The sequence below is a fragment of the Papio anubis genome, chromosome 10 (assembly GCF_008728515.1).
Source record: "Papio anubis isolate 15944 chromosome 10, Panubis1.0, whole genome shotgun sequence".
In the NCBI taxonomy this organism is placed as follows: domain Eukaryota; kingdom Metazoa; phylum Chordata; class Mammalia; order Primates; family Cercopithecidae; genus Papio; species Papio anubis.
Window position 1 is genome coordinate 123,074,594 of NC_044985.1, and position 24,039 is coordinate 123,098,632.

At 56.6% G+C, this 24,039-nt stretch overlaps 1 protein-coding gene across 20 annotated transcripts in view; it reads right to left on the bottom strand.

Moving 5' to 3' along the window:
* Positions 1-24,039, bottom strand: part of HDAC4 (histone deacetylase 4) — a 298,215-nt gene that overhangs the window by 57,033 nt on the left and 217,143 nt on the right. For 17 of the 20 annotated variants that reach the window (XR_004176678.1, XM_031651658.1, XM_031651650.1 and 14 more), the window contains 4 exons: positions 20,486-20,724; positions 9,753-10,010; positions 6,291-6,477; positions 2,821-2,954 (listed from right to left, as the gene is read on the bottom strand). Coding sequence is in view for 19 of the 20 variants with exons in the window: in XM_031651658.1 (XP_031507518.1) it covers positions 2,821-2,954; positions 6,291-6,477; positions 9,753-10,010; positions 20,486-20,724 (818 nt within the window). In the remaining variant the exon portion in view is untranslated. The remainder of the gene's footprint in view (positions 1-2,820; positions 2,955-6,290; positions 6,478-9,752; positions 10,011-20,485; positions 20,725-24,039) is intronic. The other 3 variants (XM_031651660.1, XM_031651647.1, XM_031651652.1) reach the window with 1 other exon arrangement.

Sequence of the window (24,039 nt, forward strand, 5' to 3'; positions counted from 1 at the left end):
TACTCCCTTCTCCTCTCCTTCCCGGACGCCATGCCTGGAGGCAGGACAAACCAAGCTGGGCCCGCGAATTGGCCAGGAGCTGCTCTGGCTCCCAGGAAGCCTCTGCAGGAGGGTGGGGCTCGCACACACACGTGGCTGTACTCAGAGGACCCCCCGACTGCTCAGAATGTGTGAGGCAGCTTCCCGAGGCCTGCCCGGCTGCTCTGGAGTGAGGCAGCGAGCGAGACAGCTGGACCGGGGGCCACGTCTTGCTGGGCTGGCCTGCCAGCATCGACATGGTCCCAAGCTCACAGAGATCTTCCAGCCCACTCCCATCCCTCCTCACCACACGAAGCAGTGTGAGGGGAGGGCCTCACTACCCAGGCCTCCAGGCAGTCATCCACCCACAGGAGGGATGCTGACCGTGAGGCCCTGCCCTGCGAGGCCCTGCCCTCCGGCCTGGGCTTCAGTCTTGCTGTGGCCTCCACGTGGTCTGTGGACTGGGGAAGTCACAGCCCCATCCACCCCATCTTCTTCTATCAGGTACCCACTTAGCGAACCATGTCCCATACCCATGGCCTCTCTGCTCAGCCATCTCAGGAGGCCAGTGACCCCCGGCTGGCTGGCACTGAAAGCCTGGTGGGTGACGTCACGTCCCCCTAGGCTGAGTTAGCACATCGCTTGCTCTGAACCTGGGGGGCACCCGCACTGGAGAGCTGCCCCACGTGTGGGAACAAGGCACCACCGTCCAGGGAGCACGGCCTCCACGGCCTCTGTGGCTGTTCCCCAGTCACCCGTCTTCCCCCAGCTCTCCTCTCCCTGAGATCCTGCCAGGCTCAGGTCTTGTCCCACAGCCCCAACACCTGGGGACCCTCTGCCAGCCCTTGGCCCAGTTGTGGCTGGCACCTTCACCCACGGTGCCGAGGGCAAGCAGAGGAGCCGAGGGCGGGCAGAGGAGCCGAGGGCGGGCAGAGGAGCCGAGGGTGGGCAGAGGAGCCGAGGGCGGGTGGAGGAGTGGGCTGTTTCTTTCAAGGTCTTTGCTTTCTCACTCCTCCCTTGCTCACATTTGCTTTGCTTTTCTGGCCGAGAGACCCTCTCCCAATCCCCTGGCCTCAGGGGACCCCCCCTGAGGGTGGGGGCACACGTAGGGGAGGGACAGGGAAGCAGATCATGGAGCTCTGGAAGCCTCAGGAGGCCTTGGTCAGTCCCCGGAAGGGGCAGCAGGACAACTGTCTGGTCCTGTGGAGGGAATGGACGTGGGGAAGGAGGAGTTTCCCGAAGCCAGTGTCCGCTGGGCAATGCTGCCCTCCAGTGGCACAGCCATCCCGACCGGATCCCTGAAGCAGGTGCCAAGAGCCTCTGCAGTGGCTCCTCCCCGCCTCCCTCCTCCCAGAGGGCACTGCAGGAGAGGGTCCTGGGCCTGACTTTTGGAGAACTCCCCCGAGAATCATGTATCACCAATAAAACTGGTAAAGGAAACGGGGGTAAGATGAAGCACAGATTGGCTTAAGTTCCCAAATATCCCAGCTTCTAAAGGAGGGGCAGGTGAACCTGCAGAGCGGAATCCTGCAGAAACTAAGCCAGGAGACTGGAGGCTCTCCATGCCCACGTAGAAAGGCCACGCCACGCCAGCTCCATGTGCTCACTCATCTCTGCCACGGCCACTTGGGCCCTGGGCTGTTGGGTGCCCAGGGCTGCTGAAGGAGTGGGTGTGGAGGTTCCTGTCCACCCTGTGAGCTATTGTAGGGTGGTGGGAATCCTGGTGTGGGGAGGGGACACAGCAGGTCCCTACTGGTGGGTCCTGGCAGGGGTGGCGCCTTGTGTGATCCTGCACAGTGTCGCCAGCCCCTCTCTACAGACAAAGAAATGGAAATTTGTCCAAGGTCACCAGTTCCCAGACGGGAGTCCCTTCTCTTCCTGCCTGCACTATCAGCAGGGCCTGGCCACACCCTCCTCCCGGTCGAAGAGCTTGAGATCCCCTGTGACAGCTGCCTCCAGGGTAAAGCGCACCAGCTGGGACAGCCTCACCGTCCTGTCCTCCAGCGTTAATTGGCTGATCCTTCTCACCTCCTTGGGCGTGGGAGTCCACTGCAGCCAGGTTCAGGGCAGGGCTCTGGCTCCTATCAGGAGGTGGGGCTGGGCCCTGCTTGTATGAGAACAAGTGAGGCCGCTGCCAACCCCTGGTGGCCAGGGAAACTGAGGCCCAGCCAGAGCTGCAGCGTCCCTTAAGCCTCCTCATGTGACTCAGCTGTGTAAGGGAGCTGAATTCAAACCAGGCCAGGCCCAGCCTGCAGCTCCATTCCCTTCACGACCTACTGCCTCGCCAGCACCTTAACTCTGAGGAGGGCCCCAAGGGCCTGAGGTCTCCCTATGTTCTTGAAGAAGCTTTCAAAATCTTAAAAAAAGAGAAAATTATTTTAACAAAAAGCCAACAGGCCTGATCTGAGATACAATCGGATCTCCCCGTGGCTCCTTCCTGGCTGCCCAGGGGGAGCGTGGTGGGAACTGGCTTCCTCGGGGAAGTGACCCGGAGGCAGGGAGCGGCAGCCCTGGACCTCGGGAGGAGCCTGCTAGGTGAGAGGTGGGAGTGAAACGTCAGAAAAGGGCACAGACAGAGGCAGCAGCTTCCTGCCCGGGACTCCACGGAGACAGCCCCAGGCTTCTCAGCAGATGGCTGCCTGCCCAAGAGGCAGACAGTGAAGATGCTCATGGCCCTTCCCCTGGGTCTGTAAGCCCAAAGAACCACCTGCAAAGCCAATGCCCTCAATCAAGCAGGTCCATGAGGGTCCCCTCTAGTGGTGTCCAAAGCCGCAGCTGCCCAGCTGCCCCGGCTGCCATTACCTCGCATTTGCCCCGGAGGCCTGTCTCCTGCAGGCGGGACCAGATGCTCTGGATCCTCCCGGCGTGCTCGGGGTGGCTGCTGCTGCTCCCGCAGGTGCACTGGTGCTTCAGCATCAGCGTGTCATACACGAGGCCTGGGGCAAGGCAGAAGGGCCAAGATCAGCGCACATCCAGGGGCAAGCCAGCCACCCACTAGCTGGCTGCCCCGGGCGGTGGCAGGACCACACTTCCCTAGAAGGAGACGGAGGCTGGGATGGTCCTTTAGAAAAATACCATGTTCGCCAAGACCCCTTGACTGGCCAGGCCCAGAGGACGTGGACGAATGCAGAGGCCAGGCAGGCGGGAAGGCCTGCCTGTCACTCATGCTCACAGTAGTGCCCCAGGACCTGGGCAGGGACGCACGCAGCTGCCCTGCTGCAGCAGGCTGAGGAGAGAACAGTGACGAGAAGGCCCGCCCTGGGTGGCTGCACCTTGCAGGGGTGAGCGCCATGCGGGAATTGTGCTGGGGAGGATGGTGGTGACTTCCAGAAGGAGGTGACTCTCGCCCCTACCCTCAAAGTCTGCCTGGTCCTGGACCAACCTCTAACTCCAGTTCTGCTGGGCAGAGAACTGTCCAAGGTACTTGAGATTCCAAAGAAACACCAGATTCAGGCCCTGCTTTTAGAAACTTCCAGAGCGACTGGAACACGTGTGCTAGAAAACACACGCAAAACCTGTGTACACAGGTCTACTTAGCCTCTGACTGTGAACAGAGGCCAGCCATGTGCTCCCCACAGCACTGAGCTCAGCACGGACGGGCCCCCGGGTGCAGCAGCCACAGGAGAGGCTCCTGGTGGGAGCCCCAGAACCAAGTGGGCCGGCAGCCTGGGGCTCTGCAGTAGGAAAAGCGACGTGCCTGAACCCGTGTTGGATGCCACCCTGTCTCACTACACGTGGGGCTGCCGTGAAGGGGAGAGTACCTGGCCTGTCTCCAGAGGCTACAAATGGGAGGGAAGGCCAGGCGGCCCTCCGGGACACAGCTCTGCCACGGCCCCTTTTCACAAGGCCTAGTGACATCCGGCAGGAGGGCTGCCCCGAGGCCCTGCTGGGATGTGTCTGTGCCTCACACACCTGGTCTTCCAGGACTTAACAAAGGGAAGGCCAGGCTAGGTGAATGGATGCCTTCAGCAGGCAGGTCACTACCCAGGGGCACCTATGCTAATGTGGGTTCACCCAGGTGGATAAGGGCGGGGCACATGGTGAAGAGCCTGGGCAAGCTGTCCAGACGGACCCGCTCCAGCGCTTCAGTGTGCTGGCCCAGGATGCGGTCCTCCCCACATATGTTCCCATTACTGGGAACAGAGGCAGCATCCCCAGCCAAGGGGAGCTGAGATTCAAGGTGGTCCAGTGTTTGCAGGGTCCAGCTACAGGATACTCTTGGTGCATATTAGTTCCCATACTTCCTGGCTCAGCCTCTTGTGAGTCAGACTAACAGGAGTCAGTCTCCTGCACTTGAGGAATTTTGGGGGTACTTGCAAAACAGTGCTGGGGGACGGGACTTCTGGTTAAAAAAAAAAAAAAGCAACAGGGTAGGTGCAGGCTTATAGGAGTCAACGAATCTAGGACTCACAATCAGTACACCGTGTGTGGGCATGAGTGTGCTCGGGAGTTTGTAATGGCAACATAGACACATAGGCAATGACGGACACAGTGCCATGAAATACACAGGTGTGTGTGCAGAAACAACCAGTTGCTCATGGATACGAGGAATGGGGACGGCCCCTTTCAGTGGAATCATGATGATAAGGTCACATGTGCTAATATTTACTAAGCACACGGCTGGAACCTATGAGGCAGACACCCGCTTTACTGCCTTTACAGACAGAAAAGCTGGAGCGCAGAGAGATGGAGAAGCGGCAAAACCCACACAGCTGAGGGTGGCAGAGCCAGCCAGGAGACCACGTGGCTAAAGGAACGTGCTGCGTCGCTGTGCACGGACACAGGAAGATGGCTGAGAGTGTGAGGTACTAACAGAAAGCATCAGACACAACAGAGTCCCGTCTCTGTGAAACAAATTATGTTTGTGTCTATCTGTCCATCTGGCTATGCACAGAAATAGATCTGGAAGATTTAAACCAAATACTAACAACCTGCCACCACTGGGGAGTGGGATTACGGGCAAATGGTATTTCCTGTGGGTTTCTATCATGTTTGTTTCTTTACAATGAACACGTACTGTTTTACAAATTTGTTTAAAAAGTAATGAAGACAAACTAAGAAAGGACAACAATGAAGTGGGACTCCCTGGAATTCTCCTGGGACCAGTCACGGTGGGCCAGCTTAGTGGGCGAATTCCCGCCTTGGTGGCGGTGACTGGGGTCCCCCTTGTCTGAGCTGCATTCTTTCAAGAACACGCTTATTGCAGTCACCTGCTGAGGACTTGTGGAGTGGGCCATCTGGCTGCTTCTGTGGCCTTCCACAGTTTTCTTTCTGAGAAGCAGCATTTTACTTGCTGGATTACTACTACGGAAATTTTTCTCTGAATATGAATAGCATCCTTCTAAGACCTCAGAGTGAGAACTTTGCAGACTGCAGAACACTAAGCCATGTGATGAGAATTATCTGAAGAATGAAGCCATGCTGTATTTACAGAACTTTTTTCTTAGTGCGTCATTAACAAGAAATATTAGATCAAAACAATATGAAGAGCTCTCCTGCCTCCGTGCTTGTCTCAGAGGCAAGCCCTGCCAGAAGCCAGCCCTCCTTCTCGCCTCTCCCCTGCAGGGGTGGCTGGGCGGCGGGGCGGCCCGGGACAGCAGTCTCCCCCCTGGCTCTGGGCAGCTCCAGGCAGACGAGTCCAGGGCCCAGCCCCGCCTGCCTCCTCAGCCGTGGTGGACACCTCGCTTGCTTCCTGACTTCTGGTGAGGTACCGTGCAGGGAAAACCAAGGACCCCTGCTGGCAGGTTGCCTCCCCGGGGTGAGGATGGTACGAGGGGTGGCACAGACAGAAGATGTGTGGCTCCCGCAGCATGTCCCAGGAGTCCCGGGCTCTGCTCTCGTGTAATCATGGCCCCCCACCAGCCATTCACAGTCCTGCCACTGGAGCCTCAGAGTCAACGTTGTGGACGTGGGTGAAGTATGAGGGAGTAAGTGGAGAAGTGTGGGCTCGTGATTCCTAAGCCGGACCAGAAGCTGTAGGCTCTCATGGTCCCACGGGCATGGGCTGTGGACTGTTCTTGGAGGAGACCACGGGTCTCTGGGACAGGAAAGGCGGGCAAGTGAGCCCATGACAGGCCCCCAGAATAAAAGAACTGAGGGTGTAGGGTGTGGGGCGGGGAGAGGGCCTCCATGAGAGGCCTGTGTGGTTCCTGCCCTCGTGCCCGCCCAGCCCCTCAGCCTCTGCAGAGCTGGGCCCAGAGTACCCCCCGCCCCGGTCTGTGCCCACTGTGGCCCGCGTCACATCCTCAGGCTGCACAAAGGCCATCTGTTACCTGTCGTGAACCTCGGCTTGGTGGGGGGCTCCTGCACAGACACGGGAAAGGTGGCAGATGCCGGTGAGGACTGCGCCCGGGACAGAGGCCTGTGGCTGCCGAAGGACACGGGGATGCCAGCAGCCTCCATGGACGCCTGGTAGTTCCTCAGCTGGTGGATCCGCTGCTGCTCCAGCAGGAGGGCTTGCTGCGGGGAAGAAATGGCCATGTTGGCGGCTGCAGGCACCTCCCACCGCTGGGCTGCAGGGCTAGGGGCTGCCCTCTCTTGCAAGTCTCCCGTCCATGCACAAGCCATACACGGGCCACAAGGATGCTGGGAGGCCAGCTGCGTGGAGAGGACTTCCCTGTGAGTGCCCTGAAGCCTGAGTGGGCCCAGAGCCGAGAATGAGGCCAGCACGGGCTCTGTCACCCAGGATGTGGCTCTTTCTAGGGAAAGCAGGTTGTCCACATGGGATCCTGCCATGGGCTTCATCAACAGGATAACACAGGCTGAGTCACGGGGTCCCAGGGAGGCCTGGACAGTATGGGGTATCAACGAGGGCTTCTCTGAGGAGGTACTGAGCCAGGAGCAGCCTGGACCAGGTGCAGGGGAGTGGGGCCTGGCAGGTGTGGAGAGAGGCTCTTGCTGGGGCGGCAGCCTGACCCTCGCTGGTTCCACTGGGAGATACGCGAAGGCCATGCAGATGTGGGGACCAGAGCACCCACTCTGCCACACCACACACGTACAGTGAGTGGGCATGAAGCCTCGCCCCCTTGTTGGGTTTGTGGGTCTTAGTTTTGACCAACAGCACTGAATCTGCACACTGAACTTGGGTGAGAAAGCACCCTTGATTCTCAGACTTGGAAGTGCTAGCTGGGCTTCATTTGCAGCCGCTCCCCTCCCTGGTCTCACATTCCACACATCCTCATGCAGGCTAAAAGCAGAAACAGCCCATCAGCTTCCAGGCACCCAGGACCCTTGGAGCCTGGAGCAGGCCTGCTGGTGGGGATGTGCCTCTCTGATGAGATGGGGCTGGGCTGGGCTCTGTGTAGGGAGGCCACTTAGTCAGGGGCCTGGGACACCCCAAGGGATTCTGGGAACAGGCTGAGGTGCACACCCTCATACGAGGCAGAGTGGAGTGGAGGAAGCAGGGCAGAGATGAGGCCACAGCTGCCCAGCCTCTCCCCAGACAGCAGCTGAGGGAGAGCACAGCGACCTGCCACCCAGGCCGAGGCACAAAGAAAGCCGGGCGCCTCCTTGCTGGGAGCTCTGTGCCAATCCTGTCTTAGTTTTGATGAACAAATCCTGTGAATGTGGAAAACCAGGTACCTACATCTCAGCTCCTGTATGAGAGGCGGAGTCCAGCCCTGTGCTGCCAGCACTGGGGGAAGCCAGAGCTGCCTGGCCAGGCTCTGATCTGTCCTGTCTTTAGGAATCAGGCCGGGTGGCTCACGCCTATAATCCCAGCACTTTGGGAGGCCGAGGTGGGTAGATCACCTGAAGTAAGGAGTTCGAGACCAGCCTGGCCAAAAAAAAAAAAAAAAAAATTAGCCAGGCATGATGGCAGGTGCCTGTAGTCCCAGCTACTCGGGAGGCTGAGGGGGAAGAATCACTTGAACCCAGAAGGTGGAGGCTGCAGTGAGCCGAGATGGCACCACTGCACTCTAGCCTGGGCAACAGAGTGAGACTACGTCTCAAAAAAAGAAAAAAATAGGAATCAGAGCCAGGAGGGAGCAGAGAAGAGGGGAGCCCCGAGACAGGTGGAGGAGCTGGAGCACGAGCTGGAGTAGGAGCCAGCACCCACAGGCCCCCAGTCTGCGGCTAACCAAATTCAGCTGGGATTGCCGTGGGCCCCACGTGGTTAAGCGGTTAATAAGCGATCCTCCCGGACGCCGGCTGGAAGGTGCCCCACCTTAGGTTTACCTCGGCAAATTGCTCCGTGTACTACCAAGTTTCCCTGATAAGGAGTTCTGCCCATTACTCTCCAGGGAGAACAGAAATTAAGTGTTTCTAATCATCGTCTCACGCTTGGAATATAACAAGCCTCTTTTTTCAAAGTAAATGCCGATCTATGAGAAACTAGTCCTAAAAATTATTAATGTAAATAGTTTCCCACTTCTTATCCGCATAATAATAGCACACTGAATTTCAGACCTTCATCGACTTTCAAGGCCCGACCACAGGAAGAGGCCCCCACCCCGGGCCTGTCAGACGGGACCTGTGGACGAGTGTTCGCCACGAAGCACCGTGTGTGCGCCAGAGAGGCCCGGGGCTTTCTCTCTCTGTCTTTGCCAGGCTGCTGGGCTGTGTAGTGTTTAGCGCCCGGGGTGCTAATTAAGACGGCCCACAAATTAGAGAGAGGCCGCCCTCTGAACAAAAAGGAGAAATAGCACCCAATGCCAGCCGCCGGGGGAAGCTTGGTAGAGAAGGGTTCCTGGCCCAGAAGCCTCTGGAGACCACTGAGACCTGACCCCCCTTGCGGCAGGCTTGGGTCCACGTGCTCCAGGTACAAGGCCCCACACTGATTCATTCGGTGCCAAGATCTGCAGCTGAGAATTAAAGGGAACAGTTTACTGCAGGGCGTCCTGCTCCTGGCTTCCTGGGTGCTGCTGGGGGTAGAGATGCAGCTCTGGCCACACAGCTGGCAGTCAGGAAGCTGGGGAGGTGCTCAGTGACACGGCCAACATGGAGTCCAGAGACAAGGGAGGGAATGATCCAGTGGCTCCTGCAGCCGAGGCAGCAGCTCTGCTGCTGGAGGACAGAATCAAATCCTACAGCTGTGGTTCCTCAGGCTCGCTTCCTGCCTATAGGGAGGAAGCCACCTTTCTGAGGACACTCTGGCTGCAGATACGGGGCTCCAGCTGGCTGCCCAAATGCCTCAGGTATTTCTGTTGACTCAGAAGTTTTATGTTTCACTGGAAATTAACCAATCATTCACTGGCCTTCTTCATCAGGCTCCTGTGCATTTGGTTACTGGGTGTCAGTGCCCTGAAGCCTTACTGGCTCTGGATGCCACAATCGTACCCGTCTTGTCTGGATCTGCAGGGCTGCTCATTAGCACCACTGGGCCACAAAAGGTCTTGACTTCTGATCAGACCCTGCCTGTCTTTTTGATCAATTAATACCTCTATTTCCTTCACTTCTTTAAAAAGCATGCTGTATCTCACTAACACGTGGATGCTGTGATCATTTACAGCCTACAAACAGGAAGGAAACCCATTCTCTGGGGCCTGTGCATGGCTGGAAAGCAGTTAGGTAACCACCCGCAGTGGGCAAACATCTCGAATCCCTAGGAACAGCTGGGACAAAACAGAAGCCACATCAACCTCCCTCACTGGCCAGGACAAGACGGGTGAGACACTGGACAGCGACAGCGCAAGGATGCCCTGCAGCTCCCATGATCATCACACAGAAGATGCCGCCCGGGGACTGAGGGTGGCTGTGCGTGCCAGCCTGCTGGTGCCCTCCCTGCCTGTAGTCACCTGTCTGAAGAGCAGCTCCTGCTCACTGGGCTGGCGCTGGCCCGGCTCCACCTCCCGAGGGGGCTCTGCCTCTTCGTCATCGCTCTCAATGGGCTCCTGCTTCACCTGCACGCCAGCTGGTGCGTGCGCCTCCTTCTGCGCCGGCAGCCGGTCCAGGTAGGGCTCGTCCAGCAGAGCCTGGTGCTCACGGAGCTCCTCCTCCGTCTCCTCTGGGTGACTCTCTGGCTGCCGGGCCGGCTCGCTTGGTTTCGGGATGATCTGCAAGGCAGAGGAAATACATGAAGCACAGAGAGCCGGGGCCTCTGAGCTCATCAGACAGGAGGAGGGATGCTGCCAACCACCCCCCTCTGGGGCAGACAATCAGGGACTCAAGGCATCTTATCGCCCTGCCACAGGCCAGCAGGCGCCTTCATCTTCCAGCACAACAGGCACTTGGGCGCTATCCACGGTGCTGAGAAAATAATGCCCATCAGGACCCCAGCCCGGGGTCAAGGTGACCTGGCCCAGGGAAGGAGGCTGACTAACATTTGGGGTTTACTAAGCACCTCTTCTGCGTCAGGCACCGAGAAACAGAAAAGAAGCCGCAGGTGTCAACCGAGTCTGCAGAGGGGAGCTTGAGTGTGAAGGGCAGAGGCCAATGCTGACCTCATAGCCACAACTGCTGAGAGAAAGAGCCACCACCCACCCAGCGGAAGACATCGACGTCCACAATGCTCACTGCCCGAGCCCACTGACACGCCACGGCCTCCCCTCCTGCAGGGTCCCACCGATGTGCCATGACCTCCCTCCTGCCGGATCCTGGAAACACTCCAGGACCTCCCTTCCTGCTGAATCCTAGGGATGTCATGGCCTCCCTCCTGGAATACTATGGACGCTCTGTGACCTCCCTTCTTATGGGATCCCATTGACGTGCCATGACCTCCTCTCCTGCTGAATCCCAGGGATGCCACGGCCTCCCTCCTGGGATACCATGGACGCTCTGTGACCTCCCTTCCTGTGGGATCCCACTGACGTGCCATGAGCTCCCCTCCTGCTGAATCCCAGGGATGCCATGGCCTCCCCTTCTGCAGGATCTCAGGGACACCATGACCTCCCTTCTTGCAGGATTCCACGGGTCCTGCATGACCTGCCCCACTATGGGGCCCCAAGAACCGTGGCATCCTCCCTCCTGTGGGACTCCCTAGATGCTCCCTGACCTCTTTTCCTGTCAGACCTCACAGGCCAGCACAGCAGGCCCAATGCCGAACGCAGAGAGCTTCTTCCAAGCCTCTCCCTTCTCTAGGACCCACTCTTGGCTATTGGAACCTCTCTCTGGCCAGCTGTCCAGTCACACCCCAAACTCCCACTTCCGTCCGCCAAGCACTGCCCGCGCACTGCTCATGAGAAACGCCTCTGGACGGTGCTGCTTCTCTCCAGCCTCGACCTCCTGCCTTTCCTGCTTTGGTCCCACCTGGCCTCTCCTGCCTGGATGGCAGCATGGCCCCCGGGAAGCCCCCACCTCCAGCATCAACTCTCTGCAATTTTCTTCATGTAGCAGTGAGGGTGCTTTTTCACACGGGCCAGTGGACCTGGTCACTCCCCTGCTGAAGGTCCCCCAAGTGCTCTTCCGCCATCCTGCCTCTGCTGCAGAGCCCTTCCATCAATTGACCATGTCGCCCCTGCAGCCTCCCTCTCTCTCCCCCTGCCACCCTGCTCCCCACCGCACTGCCGGCTCCGCGTCCCTCGTGCCACACTCGCCTCCAGCCCACTGCCTCCCTTCCTTCCTCGGCCTCCGGCCACTGCGAGAGGCTCTGTGGGCCTCCTGTGCATGCCACCTTTTCCAGGAAGGGTCAGCTGATCATCCTGATAGTGCAATGTGCCCTCCTCCAGCCCCCCGCCATCCTCTGGCTTTCCTGTGGTTGCCATTCATGTATCCATCTTTCCTGCAGTCTGCAGTTGCCAGGGGGGTAGGGACCACTTCTGACTCATCCATGTGGCACAGGCATTACTCATTGCACATTCACTAAAAGGACGGGGCAAATGCAAGGGGCGTCCAGGTAGTGGGGCAAAGTGGAACGGGGTGTAAGGCTGACTTCAGTGCTCTCCGGGAGCTGTGAGGAGTCAGCAGGGCTACAGCGTGGAAGGCCAGAGAGCAGGGACGCAGGGTGCCGGAGACGAGGTGGGGCTGTGGGAAGGGCACTCTGGGCTGAAGACAAGCAGGTGCATGTTCTAGACACATGCCCTGCGGCAGGCAGGCGGGCCAGAGGTTGAAAGGGTGAGGCCAGCTCCACGTCTGGCTAAGGCATGGGAGAAAGGACAGGTTTCTGTGACAGCAAAAAGGAAGCAGCTCCAGGCCCAGGGACAGATTGCATATGGAGAGGGAAGAGAGGGTGGCCAGGACAACTCCTTGGTTTTGGGCAATGGAGCTGCTTGGGCAAGGGAGCCAGAAGAGGGATGAATGTGAGCAGAGCAAAGGCTGGAGATGAGAGCAAGAGGGGAGAGAGGGAGGTGGGAACTGGCATAAAAAGGCTCAGGAGAGGAGGTGGGGGTCTGGAGTTAGACTAGGAAGGGCGCAGTTTCTCAGAAGAAGGCACTGACTGAGCTGCGTTCCTTTGCAGACTGTGAAAGAACGTCCCACAATCCCAAAGCCCCAAATCGAGGGGTCTCTCTGGATGCGCAATTCATCTGTCCCTGCGGGGAACAGGCTGAAGGGCAGATTTGAGGGACGGTGGGACAAGCCGAGTTCCTGGCAGAGAGAGGAGCTGCAGTGCATGGAGGATGGATCTCAGCACCACATCTGACTGTTTCCAGAAGGAAACTGAGCTGCGCAAGGAAGCCTGACACCTGAAATCCCCCAAGCCCTTGTATTTAAACACCCTCACAACACTGCGTGCTGCCCCACACTCACTTGAGGCGGCCTCTCCGGCTGCCTGAACTACGGGGGACAGATCGGTGGGCACTCAGTGTCCGCTTGCTTCCAGGGGTCAGCCGTATCAGACAACACCGGTCCCCACGCAGCAGGTCTGAGATGCAGACACACACACACAACATAGTGAGTTTTCAGCCTCCGGAGCCCCTGCTGTGCCTCACTGTGGAACATCAGAGCCTTTAGATTAGGTGGGGGGGGGGGTTTGTTTTACGTGATCATCCCTTAACTTTCTTTATAAGAGCAGTTCAAAGTATGGCAGTAAGAGCCAAGTGAAGAAAACATGGATCCATTGTTTATCTCTAAACCGAAGGCAGCTTGTCTTCAGAAGAGGTTTCGACCTGGTACAGGGAAAGGGAGCCAGGTCCAGCCAGGGTGCAGGCAGTGCAGTGTCAGGGAGGGCCGGACATCGGCAGTGCGGGAACCGGTGGGCGGCGTGGCACGTAAGGAACTCAGTTTCAGAAAGCCAGACCCGCAGGGACGAGCGTGGAGCAGTGGGTGGCCGCGCGTCAGGAACAGGAACGTGCTGTCCACTGGTGAGGGTGCCGTTGGGAGAGGAATAAGTTCTAGGGCCTGATGCCCAGCTTGGTGGCCCTGATACTCACGGACCTCACCACAGACACAATGAGAGCCCCGTGAGGGCACGGGGGCATGAATGAGGTCCCGTGTGGCAATCATTTCACAACGCATACAAGAATCAAATCACGCCATATGCTGTAAATACAGGCGATTGTTTTCAGTTAGCTTCATAAAGCTGCGGAGAAACAAGTAAGGAATCTGCCAACATTGTCCCCATTTGCTCTGACAGGTTTCTCAGTGGTTTACAAAAAAAGCCTGTGTTTCAACACTCGTTTCACTTGATGATTTTGAGGTCTGGGATTGCTTGTAATTTCTCAATCCCATCTTCTTCCTGCACACTGAGAGCCTCAGAGGCCCTGTGAGGGCAGGGAGAACAGGGAGCCCGGTGGGACCGTGGTCATTGTGAGCAGGGGCACCAGGTGTGCTGGGTGAAGCTGCGCTGTTTCACAGGGGACCTCAAAGATGGCATCCAAGGCTTGGCTTTCAGGACACTCATCAAGAGGTCACCCATGCGCTCAGTTCCCGCAGCTCCCCCAGGGCCCGGCGCCGTCTGATGGGTAATGAGATGAGACTGACTGAGTGGCGCATGGGAGGTTTCTTGAGAGTGGGGCCCTTATTACTCCGTGCACTGGAGGGAGAGCAAAGAACAAAGAATCTGAACGCAGAACAATTCCCTAAGAAGGTGGCACAGAGCACTGAGGACAATACCCTGGATGAGGAGCAGGAGGGATTAGGGAGGAGGGAGAGCAGTAGCCAGGACGGGCCTTCAGGAAGCAAGAATGTCCTGGAGGCTGCAGGTGTGGAAGGAAAAGCAACAGTCTAAGGATGAGGAGACAGGGCCTCAGACCCAGGGCTGAGGACGCGGGGACGGGAGCTCAGGGCTGAGGGCATGGGGACAGGAGCTCAGGGCTGAGGACGTGGGAACCAGAGCTCATGACTGAGGGCGCAGGGATGGGAGCTCAGGGCTGAGGAGGTGTTTAGGGCCTCAGAGAGCTCCTCACAATGTGGGCTTTGCTCATCAGTGGACGGGCAGGAGAGGCTGTGGGTCTCTCCGAGGGGTGCATGGTCCTGCCTGCGACACAGGAAGGTGCTAATGAGTCAGCACAAGGGCAGGGGAATGCCTGCAGAGAAGCGACTGCACAGGGGCAGCAGGGCTGGGCAGAGGCTGGCACAGAGGCTGAGTCCAGCGTCAGTGGGGACAGGAGAGTGAGCAGGAGGCACCAGGACTCCTGGCCAAGCACCAGAGAAGGGTCACCACAGAGGACACGCTTGCCTGGGGAGGGAAGGTGGGTAGACGGCAGCCCAGAGAGGCTGAATCCCATCATCCAGTGGGGCCCGTAGAAATCCAGCAAGAAAGTGCAGATTCAAGTCTGTGATTTGGGAGACAGATCAGGACTGGAGCAGTAAGAAGGTGGAACAAAGTCAAAGCTGGGAGCACAGAGGTGCTACGCAGAGCTGGGGAGCCAAAGAAACAGGGATGAGGCCTCAGGGGACCAGTGTTAGGGTGTCGGGAGGCAGGGAGGTCATAGAGGCTCACACGCAGATACATATGCACACAGATACACATACATGCAGAGGCACACACAGACACACACACAGAGACACAGGGACACAGAAACAGAGACACACACACACACACAGAACCATAGACAGGTGCACAGATACACACACAGACATACAGATACATATACACATGAAGAGAGAGATATACAGATACATAAATACACACAGGCATAGACACACACAGACAAGGAGAGGAGACCAGAGGACCAGCAGAAGAGTGCGTGCCACGCCAGGAAAGGGCAAAGGGAGAAGGAGGAAGGGTGGGGGAGGAAGGTGGGGGAGGGGGGGGGGGGGGGGGGGGGGGATGCAGAAGGGAAATGGGGGGAGGGGTGGGGGAGGAAGGCTAGGACCTTAGAGGGGACCCTGTGGGGCTGCCCCATCCCAGCAATGACCGGAAATGGTGTGCCTGCCTTTCTTTAGCAGCCCAGGGGCCATTCTAAAGTGGATAAAAGTGATGGAGGGCAGCAACCCTGTGGGGGACACAGAGGCAGGTCCCTTCTTTAGGGTGGGGTGGGGGACAAAGCAGCTGAGGGTGGAGGGGAGGGGTTCCTGCAGCAAATGGCCACTCCCAGGAAGCCAGGCTGAGAGAGGAAAAGGGTTTGCCTGTTTGCTTTTTAAAGGAGGCGGCCCAGGGAGGACTCAGTGGACAGAGAAGCTCCAGGACTACTTCTGATGCTTTCCTTTAAATTTCTTTTCTTTTTTTTTTTTTTTGAGACAGGGTCTTGCTCTGTTGCTCAGGCTGGAGTGCAGTCATGCAATCTGGGCTCACTGAAACCTCTGTCACCAGGGCTTAGGCAATCCTCCCACCCCAGCCTCCCGAGTAGCTGGGACTACAAGCACGCACCACCTTGCCTGGCTAATTTTTGTAGAGAAGGGATTTCACCACGTTGCCCAGGCTGGTCTTGAACTCCTGAGTCAAAGTGATCCACCCACCTTGGCCTCCCAAAGTGCTGGGATTACAGGTGTGAGCCACCACGTCCAGCTTTAAATTCCAAACCTAAAGAAAAACTTCAAGAACTTTGTAAGAAAATCTCAAACGTCCTTTTCTTATGCACAGATGAATGGCGGTGGAGGTAGCGGGGGTCAGCCTCTTTTCCTGGGGGGCTGTTTCAGGGCCCCCGGGGCCACTGCAACCTACTCGCCGGAGGCTTTTGGCAGCCGTGTCTCCCGTGCTGTGTATCACCAGACCTCCCCACTGTTTCGAGGGCTCCTGGACGGCCCTTCTCCGGGCTGGCTGCAGATGGCGTGTGCTGCCAGGGGCCACGTCTCTTTAGTGTCCTTTAGTGACAACATTCCCAGGTCTTTTTCCTTCCTTTCACGAGGATGAAGCCTCTCAAGTGTCCACCGCTGCAGAATGCCCCTCGGCCTGGAGAAGGGATCATCTCCACACCGTGGGGCTCGGGCTCGGGTTCTCAGGCGGGGCATGAGGAGGACGTCACTTTGGCAGTGGCGCCACGTCAGAGCCCTCTGTGATGCAGGCCAGGCCCCGTGCCTCGGCACTGACGCAGGCGCCTGTGGGTCACCTCCCTGGGCCACGGCCGCAAACAAAGCCTCCTTCTCTCTCTCCCTCTCCTTTGACATTCAGTTCTGAGTCTCACTGGCTGGGCTGTGGGCTGGGGCCGCACTGCAGAGCTGCCTTTGGGAGGCGAGCTGGACGCAGGCAAATAACTGAAGCAGCTCTGTGCAGTCTGAAGGCCTTGGGGACACTGAGAGCCCCCTTTCATCAATTCAGGAAGAACAAATGCACCTCCATATTTGGAATTACATTTTTAAAAAGTCAGGTGGGAGTTCAGGGTCAAAATCGAACTGGTCAACTGCCAGTATTTTAAAACAATTGGACACATTCATAATTAGACCACCCAAAATATGAGTCCTGGTTTTCATATTCAAAACTGAGGATGTCAAGTTAAAGGGAGACACCCCTGAGCCCTCCACTCTGCAGGAGGCAGGTTCTTGCGTGGAGTCCAGAAACCACTGGAAGAAACACCTTCAGCAGTAAGGCTTCTCGCTCTAGGGGTGGAGGACGCCTTCCGATGTCCTCTTTTAACAGAAAGACGTACTTCACCTGGACACACATCACCCACTGCTCGCAAACCACACATAACTCAGGCCAGGTCCAGACATGGCCAGTGAACATGGAGGGCCAGTTTCACCTGCAGAGTTTCTGTTCCACTTGCCCTCTGATGGCGTGCGTTCTCCAGAAAGTTCCTTTATGCAGCAAACCAGTATTGAACACCACTGTGTACAAGGCACGGGCAATAGCAGCTGACGCAGTTGGAAATCACCTGCCACCATCCCGACCACAGGCCAGGGAGAGGAGAGCAGAGCCAGCTCGGGGTCGATCCTGTCCACCTGGTGGAGTTTTCTCAGGCAAAATGGGCAGCTCTGCAGGCTGCGGGCCTCGGGAAAACTAGAGTGGCTGCATATGGCTGCGGGGAACACCACGGCTAGGCACAGGCTGCCTCTCTTTCTCTCTTTTTTATTCAGAGTGATGTTTCCAAAGCACCTCTCTCTAAGGTACAGGCTGAAGGAGGGGCAGACCAACCCGGGCCCAGTTGCAACCCTGATGTAGGCTGGAGCAGCGCCGTGGGACAGGAGGGCTCACAGCTGCCAGAGCTGGGCAGATGCCCTCAGGGAACAAGCCCCTGGGGACATCATCCTCCAAGAGGAAGGGTGGGGACGTCAGTGTTAGGCAGCCTGGGTAAGATCCTTGTCTTCCTGGGCGTCCCGGGAAAACACTGTCTAAACGTTTCAATCAACTGTCATTCACTCCCAGAAATCAATCACAGAACAAACTTCAGTGAGAGCACCCGGTTTCTGAATCCTTCAAGAGTATAAGGCATGTCAACAGGTGCTTCCTGTCTTCCTCAAACCTCCTACCCCATCGCTCAGATAATGACATAATAAAATTAACAAACCTAGGTTGGCATTAGGAAGACGGATGTGAAAGTGCTTTTGACACCTGGGAGTAAAGATGCCTAGCAGGCGCCCGGCACGCCCACAGCCTGTGCCCTTCCCGTCCCAGTGAGGGGATTTGCTGGGTGTCCCACCCATTTCTGATGTGTTCCCTGCTGTCCAGTGATGAGGGCTTGGCGGGGGAGGGGCATGTGGGGTGGGGGTGGCGAGCCTATTTTGTGATGCCCAGTGGGCAGCAGGGGCCAGGCTGCGGCCTGTGCTGGGCATCTGGTCTGACGCGGCTGCCACCCTGGAGCAAGGCCCCAAGGGGCCCGTCTCCTCAATCCTGAGCCTGCAGCCCCATGATGGCTCACACACTGGGATGGATTTGGGCCACAGCCAGCTGCCATCTCCCAGAGGCCTTCCCCACATCAGCCCCGCTGGACTGGACACCACGCAATCAAAGCCTTCGACCACTGCCAGGGCTGAGCTGACTCTTCTTCTAGGCTGGAACCGTGGGGCTTGAGAGAAGGAAATTGGGACGAGGCAGGCGGGAGGGGTTAATGATATCAGGAGGTCAGGGCTGCCGGAAGAGGCAGCAGTGTTGGCGGTGGAGGGCTCGCTCCCCACAGCTTTGCCTCTGCACTTGCTGGGGATCCTGGTACTTCACCTTCCAACTCCTGTCTACCTGTGCTAGAAAGTCTGTCTCCTCCCCAATCCTAACCCCAATTTTTCACCCTCAGGGAAACCACAGAAGACCCTGAGCCTCTGGACAGGCGGACAACCCAGGACTGGTCCTGAAATCCAGGGAAGCAACAGGGGCGGGGTGGAGTCGGGGCCGCACTTTTACAGGAGAGACAATAAACCGAGAAACGATTCCGTCTCTCCAAATCTGCCACAGGTTTCTCAACGTTTCTTCTGAAAATCACCCCAGACGTTCCCCTCGCATCAACTCATCCTCTTTCTTCCTTGTAACAGCTTTATTGGGATATAATTCACATACCATCCAATTCATGCTTTTAAATGATATCACTTGTTGTTTTTAGTATATTTACAGAGTTGCACCATAGTCCAATTTTGGAATATTTTCAACATCCCTAAAAAAGAGATGCTGTTCCCCTGGCAATGCTCCCCCACATGCCATGGCATCCAGGCCAGCACCACACAAATCTGCATCTGTCCTCTGTGGGTCACAGCCTTGCTGTGGACGTTTTATGTGCATGAAATCACACCACACGCGGCCTCTTGTGCCTGCACCCTGCTTCCTCACACCACACGCGGCCTCTTGTGCCTGCACCCTGCTTCCTCACGCCACACGCGGCCTCTTGTGCCCGCACCCTGCTTCCAAGGCTTTTCCGTGCTGCAGCATGTCAGTGTCATTCCGCTTTATGGCTGACATTCTGGTGTGCCGGCGTGTGGCCGCGGATCACAGGATGGACACCTGGGCTATTGCCATGTAATGTGGCTATTGCGACTGATAGTTATTACAGCTGATACAGTTTGGATCTGTGTCCCTGCCCACATCTCCTGCTGAATCGTAGCCCCCAATACTGGAGGTGGGACCACAAAGTGGGAGAGTGGGACCTGGTAGCGGGGAGGTGGCCAGATCACGTGGGTGGATTTGGCATGAACGGTTGAACACTGTCCGCTGGTGCTGTCCTCACTGGTGAGTGGGTTCTGGTGGGGTCTGGTCGGTTAGAAGTGTGTGGCCCCTCTCCCCACCCCTTGCTCCGGCTCTTGCCAAGTGATGCGCCTGCTCCCCCTTTGCCTACTGCTACGACTGAGGCCTCCCCAGAAACAGATGCCAGCACCATGCTTCCTCTACAGCCTGCACAACGAGGAGCCAATCAGACCTCTTTTCTTATGAATCACACAGTCTGAGGTGTTTCTCTACAGCAGTGCGGGAACGGCCTGACACAGGGACTCAGGCTGCTGTGAACGTCTGAGTGAGTTCACGTGTAGATGTGTGCTTTCACCTCTGGCAGCAGAGCTGTGGGGCCATGTGGTGGCTGTGTCCAACCTTTTGAGGAACTGCTGGACTATATCGACAGCAGCTCATCTCATCTCCTATCTTAAAGTTGCTCTATTTCAAATGCCAGCATTTGATCAACACATTTTCAGCACGTTAGTTTTCCTCTTCACCAGCATTGCAACGCTAGCCTTGCCTACTAACTCCTCCTGAAAATGGACTTATCTGAGTGACTTTCAAGATGTCTGTAGGTTACGTAAACCTCTGTGGGCTGGCCCGGGCCCAGAACCAGCTCTGACAGTGTCCCTTCAACTTCCTGCTGGAGTTCTGCACCTGTACAACTCCACCCGGGCCCCCCTGGCCCTGTACACGCTGCTTATGCACTCAGGCAGTCTGCAAGTGCTGGATGGCCTGGAAGATGGGCACTGTGGGTTGCTGGTTTATTTAAAGATATGTTTAGTAAATGGCCTTAGGAAACCCAAGAAAACAGTGTTGCCCAAGTAGACTATTCCATTCGCTGGCACTGATGCGCCACCATGGGCAGGACGTGGTCTAACTGAACTCATGTGGGCTGTTGGGAGAGGGCACTGGCCCTGCGCGTCCCGCTGCAGGTGATCTGTTCCTGAGCCCAAGCTCCCAGCAGCATCCCTTCTGCCCCTGCCCAGCTCTGTGCCGTGGGCCAGAGCATGTGCCTCCCCAGTTCCCTCTTTCTGCCTCATGCCCCCCCTCAAGGTCAGAAAGGGGCCAGTGCTGAAGACTGAGGCTGAAGCGTGCAGCACACAGCCACCCTGGGGCCCGGAAGCACTTAGCCGGCAAACCCACCTTGTTCATGTGCAGTTGCTGCTGCTGGAACTGCTGCTTGTGTTTCTCCAGAAACTGCTGATGCTGCTGCTGGATGACCAGGTGCTGCAGAGCCTGGGCGTTCTGGGGCAGCGGGGCCGACTGGGTTCGCCCCAGCGGGCGGTGCTGCCGCAGCTTGTGGATGGAGGGGGACACCCGGTCCGCACCAACCAAGGACTGTGCATGGAGGGGCAGTGCTCCCAGGCCTGAAAGATACCAGTCTGAAGATAATTGGAGGAAGAAACAGCAGAGGGGAAGAGGAAGAAGAGAGGAGGGAGAGAGGGCTATTGAGTAAGTGATGGAGACAACTGCACCCTGTGCCCGCCAGCCCAGGCGCTCTGCCCTGGTGCCCCAGAGCTGGCTCACTAACTGGGCCCCTTCCAGCTGAGGCTGGGGCCATGAGCTGGTGCTTTGGAACTACAGGAACCGTAATTTGGAGGCAATTTTCTATGGAAAATCAGGTCGACACAGGAAACGTCAGGAGTCCCGTGTGGCAGGTTTCAAAGAGGAAGCTGTTCCCAGGAGTGGCTACCACACAATTGTTCCTGGGGGCCACAGGCCCTAGAAAGGTGGGGTTTGGCCAGAACAGCACAGTGGGAGGGGAGAGAGGGCCACCAGTGTGCTGAGGAAGGCTGCCACGGTTCTGGAGCCTCCAGGTATTTCCAAAGACAGCCTGAGTTGTGAGAAAAATAATTGTCCTTAGGGTTGACATCATTTTAAGGTCTCTCTGAACACTGGTTTTAGACACAAAGATGGCATGAACACTTTGAAAAGTCCTGACGCATATTGTCAAAACCCCTTTCTGAAAAGATGTGGCTAATCCCTGCCAGCTGAGTGGAGGGTACCCACTTCACCACACCGTCACCAACCCTGTATTTTTTTGATTAAAAGAATCCATTTTGATAAGAGATGATCTTGCTTTAATTGGCATCTGTATCTTGATTTAAAACGCGACCTAGTCAAGTACACTTTTTCCTTCTGCATGCTTTTCATCGAGAGAGAGATATATGTATATACTGCAAATTGTTGGTTTAGGTAGTTTAACATTTTTCCATGGTTTTGTGGGCAAAAGGACCTAATGAACCCTCTGCCCGGCTCCGTGAAGTGTTCCCCTGGTAACCTGAGGGGAGTAAACACTAAACAATGCTGCTCAGGGTAAAAATGACCCTGACCCACTCAAGGGCACATGACCGGGTGAAATGACAAAGGAAGTGACCAAACCAGCTCTTGGAGGCCCTGGTGGGGGACTCTTTGGAACTCGGCATCTGCCTGAGGGCGGCTCTTCCTGCCCCCAGGTGGGGCTACGTGCCAGCTGCAAGGGCTACGGGATCTCCAGGGATACAAGGTAGCCTGCCAGCAAGTGGCAGCTCCTGTCATGTCCCTCCCCCAGGACACTGATGTCGGCGCTCACCAGGCAGCTGGGTGTGTCATCAGGTTTAGGGAGCCCAGGCTTCCCAGTGAGAGCCATGCATGCAGCTTAGTGCTTCTCAAGTCCCTTTGCAGGGGCTATCTAAATTTAAGAAATACTATGTGATACGCAAACACAAAGGACACATCCAGACTAAACCCAGCCAGACCCCCAGCAGACCCCAGCCAGACCCCAGCAAGACCCCCAGCAAGACCCCAGCAAGACCCCCAACAAGACCCCAGCAAGACCCCAGCAGACCCCCAAGAGACCCCCAGCAAGACCCCAGCAAGACCCCAGCAAGCCTGCTCTTCGCTACCTTTTCAAAAGTTATTCACCAGTGTTCTCTAACCCACCATCCCTTTTCACCCAACCCCACAACTTTCCGGAAAGATACATTATCTTAAATTTTATTATCAATGCCTGGCTACTAAATTAAAGTGAATGACTAAAAATCCATTCAGAATCATTCCCTGAAAACGTTAAAAAAAGAAAAAGGTAAACCATCCTAAAAAAGGTATTTCAGAATTATCAGTTGTTGACGTGGGTATTATGTCAGAACCATTCCCTGAAAAGGTTAAAAAAAGAAAAAAGTTAAGCACCATAAAGAGGGCATGTCAGGCTGGGCGCGGTGGCTGTAATCCTAGCACTTCGGGAGGCCGAGGTAGGTGGATCACCTGAGGTCAGCCTGGCCAACATGGCGAAACCCCGTCTCTACTAAAAATACAAAAATTAGCTGCTCATGGTGGCACACGCCTGTAATCCCAGCTACTCAGGAGGCTGAGGCAGGAGAATCGCTTCAACCTGGAAGGCAAGGTTGCAGTGAGCCCAGATCATGCCAATGCACTACAGCCTGGGTGACAGAACGAGACTCGGTCTTAAAAAAAAAGAAAAAAGAAAAAAAAAAGGCATTTCAGAATTTATCAATTGTTGATGTGGGTATTACGTGGGATTGAACTATTTCATGGAAGAAATAAGGAAGTCAGTCACACGAAGCTGCCTTCAGGGGATGCAAGGCTACGTAGTTGCTAAAAAGGTCTCTTCTCAGAAAGCAATAGGAAGCTGAAAGACATTTTCCTTAGCATTGTTTTCCCCCAAAGCCTTAGTGTGCATACCATTCAGGGCTGGAGGCGGTGATGAGCTACACAGTCCCCTGCCCAGGCCTGACGCTCTGCAGAGGAGGAGAAGGACATGCCAATTTCATAGGATTCAGCTTTCCGGCGTGACACATGATAAGGAACAAGTGACTCAAGCCAGCAGTGTGAGTGGGGGCTGCACAGCGCTCCCCAGCTCCTTTTCATCCAGGTCTCTGCCTCCCGCCACCCTCTGCATGGGCCCAGGGATTTCCCAGGCCACCAGCTTCACTCTGGGACACAGGCCTATGCCCCATGGGAACAGGGCTTCACTTTCAGAACTGGCGTGAGCAGAGACCCCTGTGCAGACTGGCCCTGTTCCTTTTCCAGTTGCACTCCCCAGGGGCCAGCCCCTCACTCTCTCTCAGCCTATCTCGCCCACTCAGAATTTCACTCCGCTGCCTCCAGGGTGCAAACCCCAGGGCCGCCACACACGGGGACACCTTACCCGTGGGTGTCCTGAAAAGCGGTGCCCTGGCCTCTGCAGAGCAATGTGATTTGCTGGCTTGGTGGTTTCCAATTTGGATCCCTGAGATCATTAACAAGAGCTTCTGATGACAGACCATGATGTGGTCTTCAGGATACACTGTCAGGGACTTTTGAGCATAAAATCCTAGTCCATCAGGATACAATTCTGTGGTCGGTGACCCAACTGCAGGGGCTGGCTGTGTGGTGCTGGGTGGGGTGTGGGGCAGAGCCTGGCTCTTGTGGTCCCAGTGGCCCCTTGCTCTGGGCTCCTCCACTGGGCACCTTAGCCAGGGTTTTCCCAGCTTCTGCTCCTTCTGCCCAGAGCACTGGCAGAAGCCCCTCCCTGTGTCCAGTGCAGGAGCAACAGCTGACCCTGGTTCTTGGCGCTGGACGGCTGTGTCCCTACGGCTGCTGGCTCCTGCTCCTCCTGGAGGGACTTGGTGCTGAGCCTGAACTGTGCTCGGTGGCCAGCTCCCCTGCAAGTGCACACTCTAACACGCAATCACAGTAACTGCAATGACAGTTCCTGA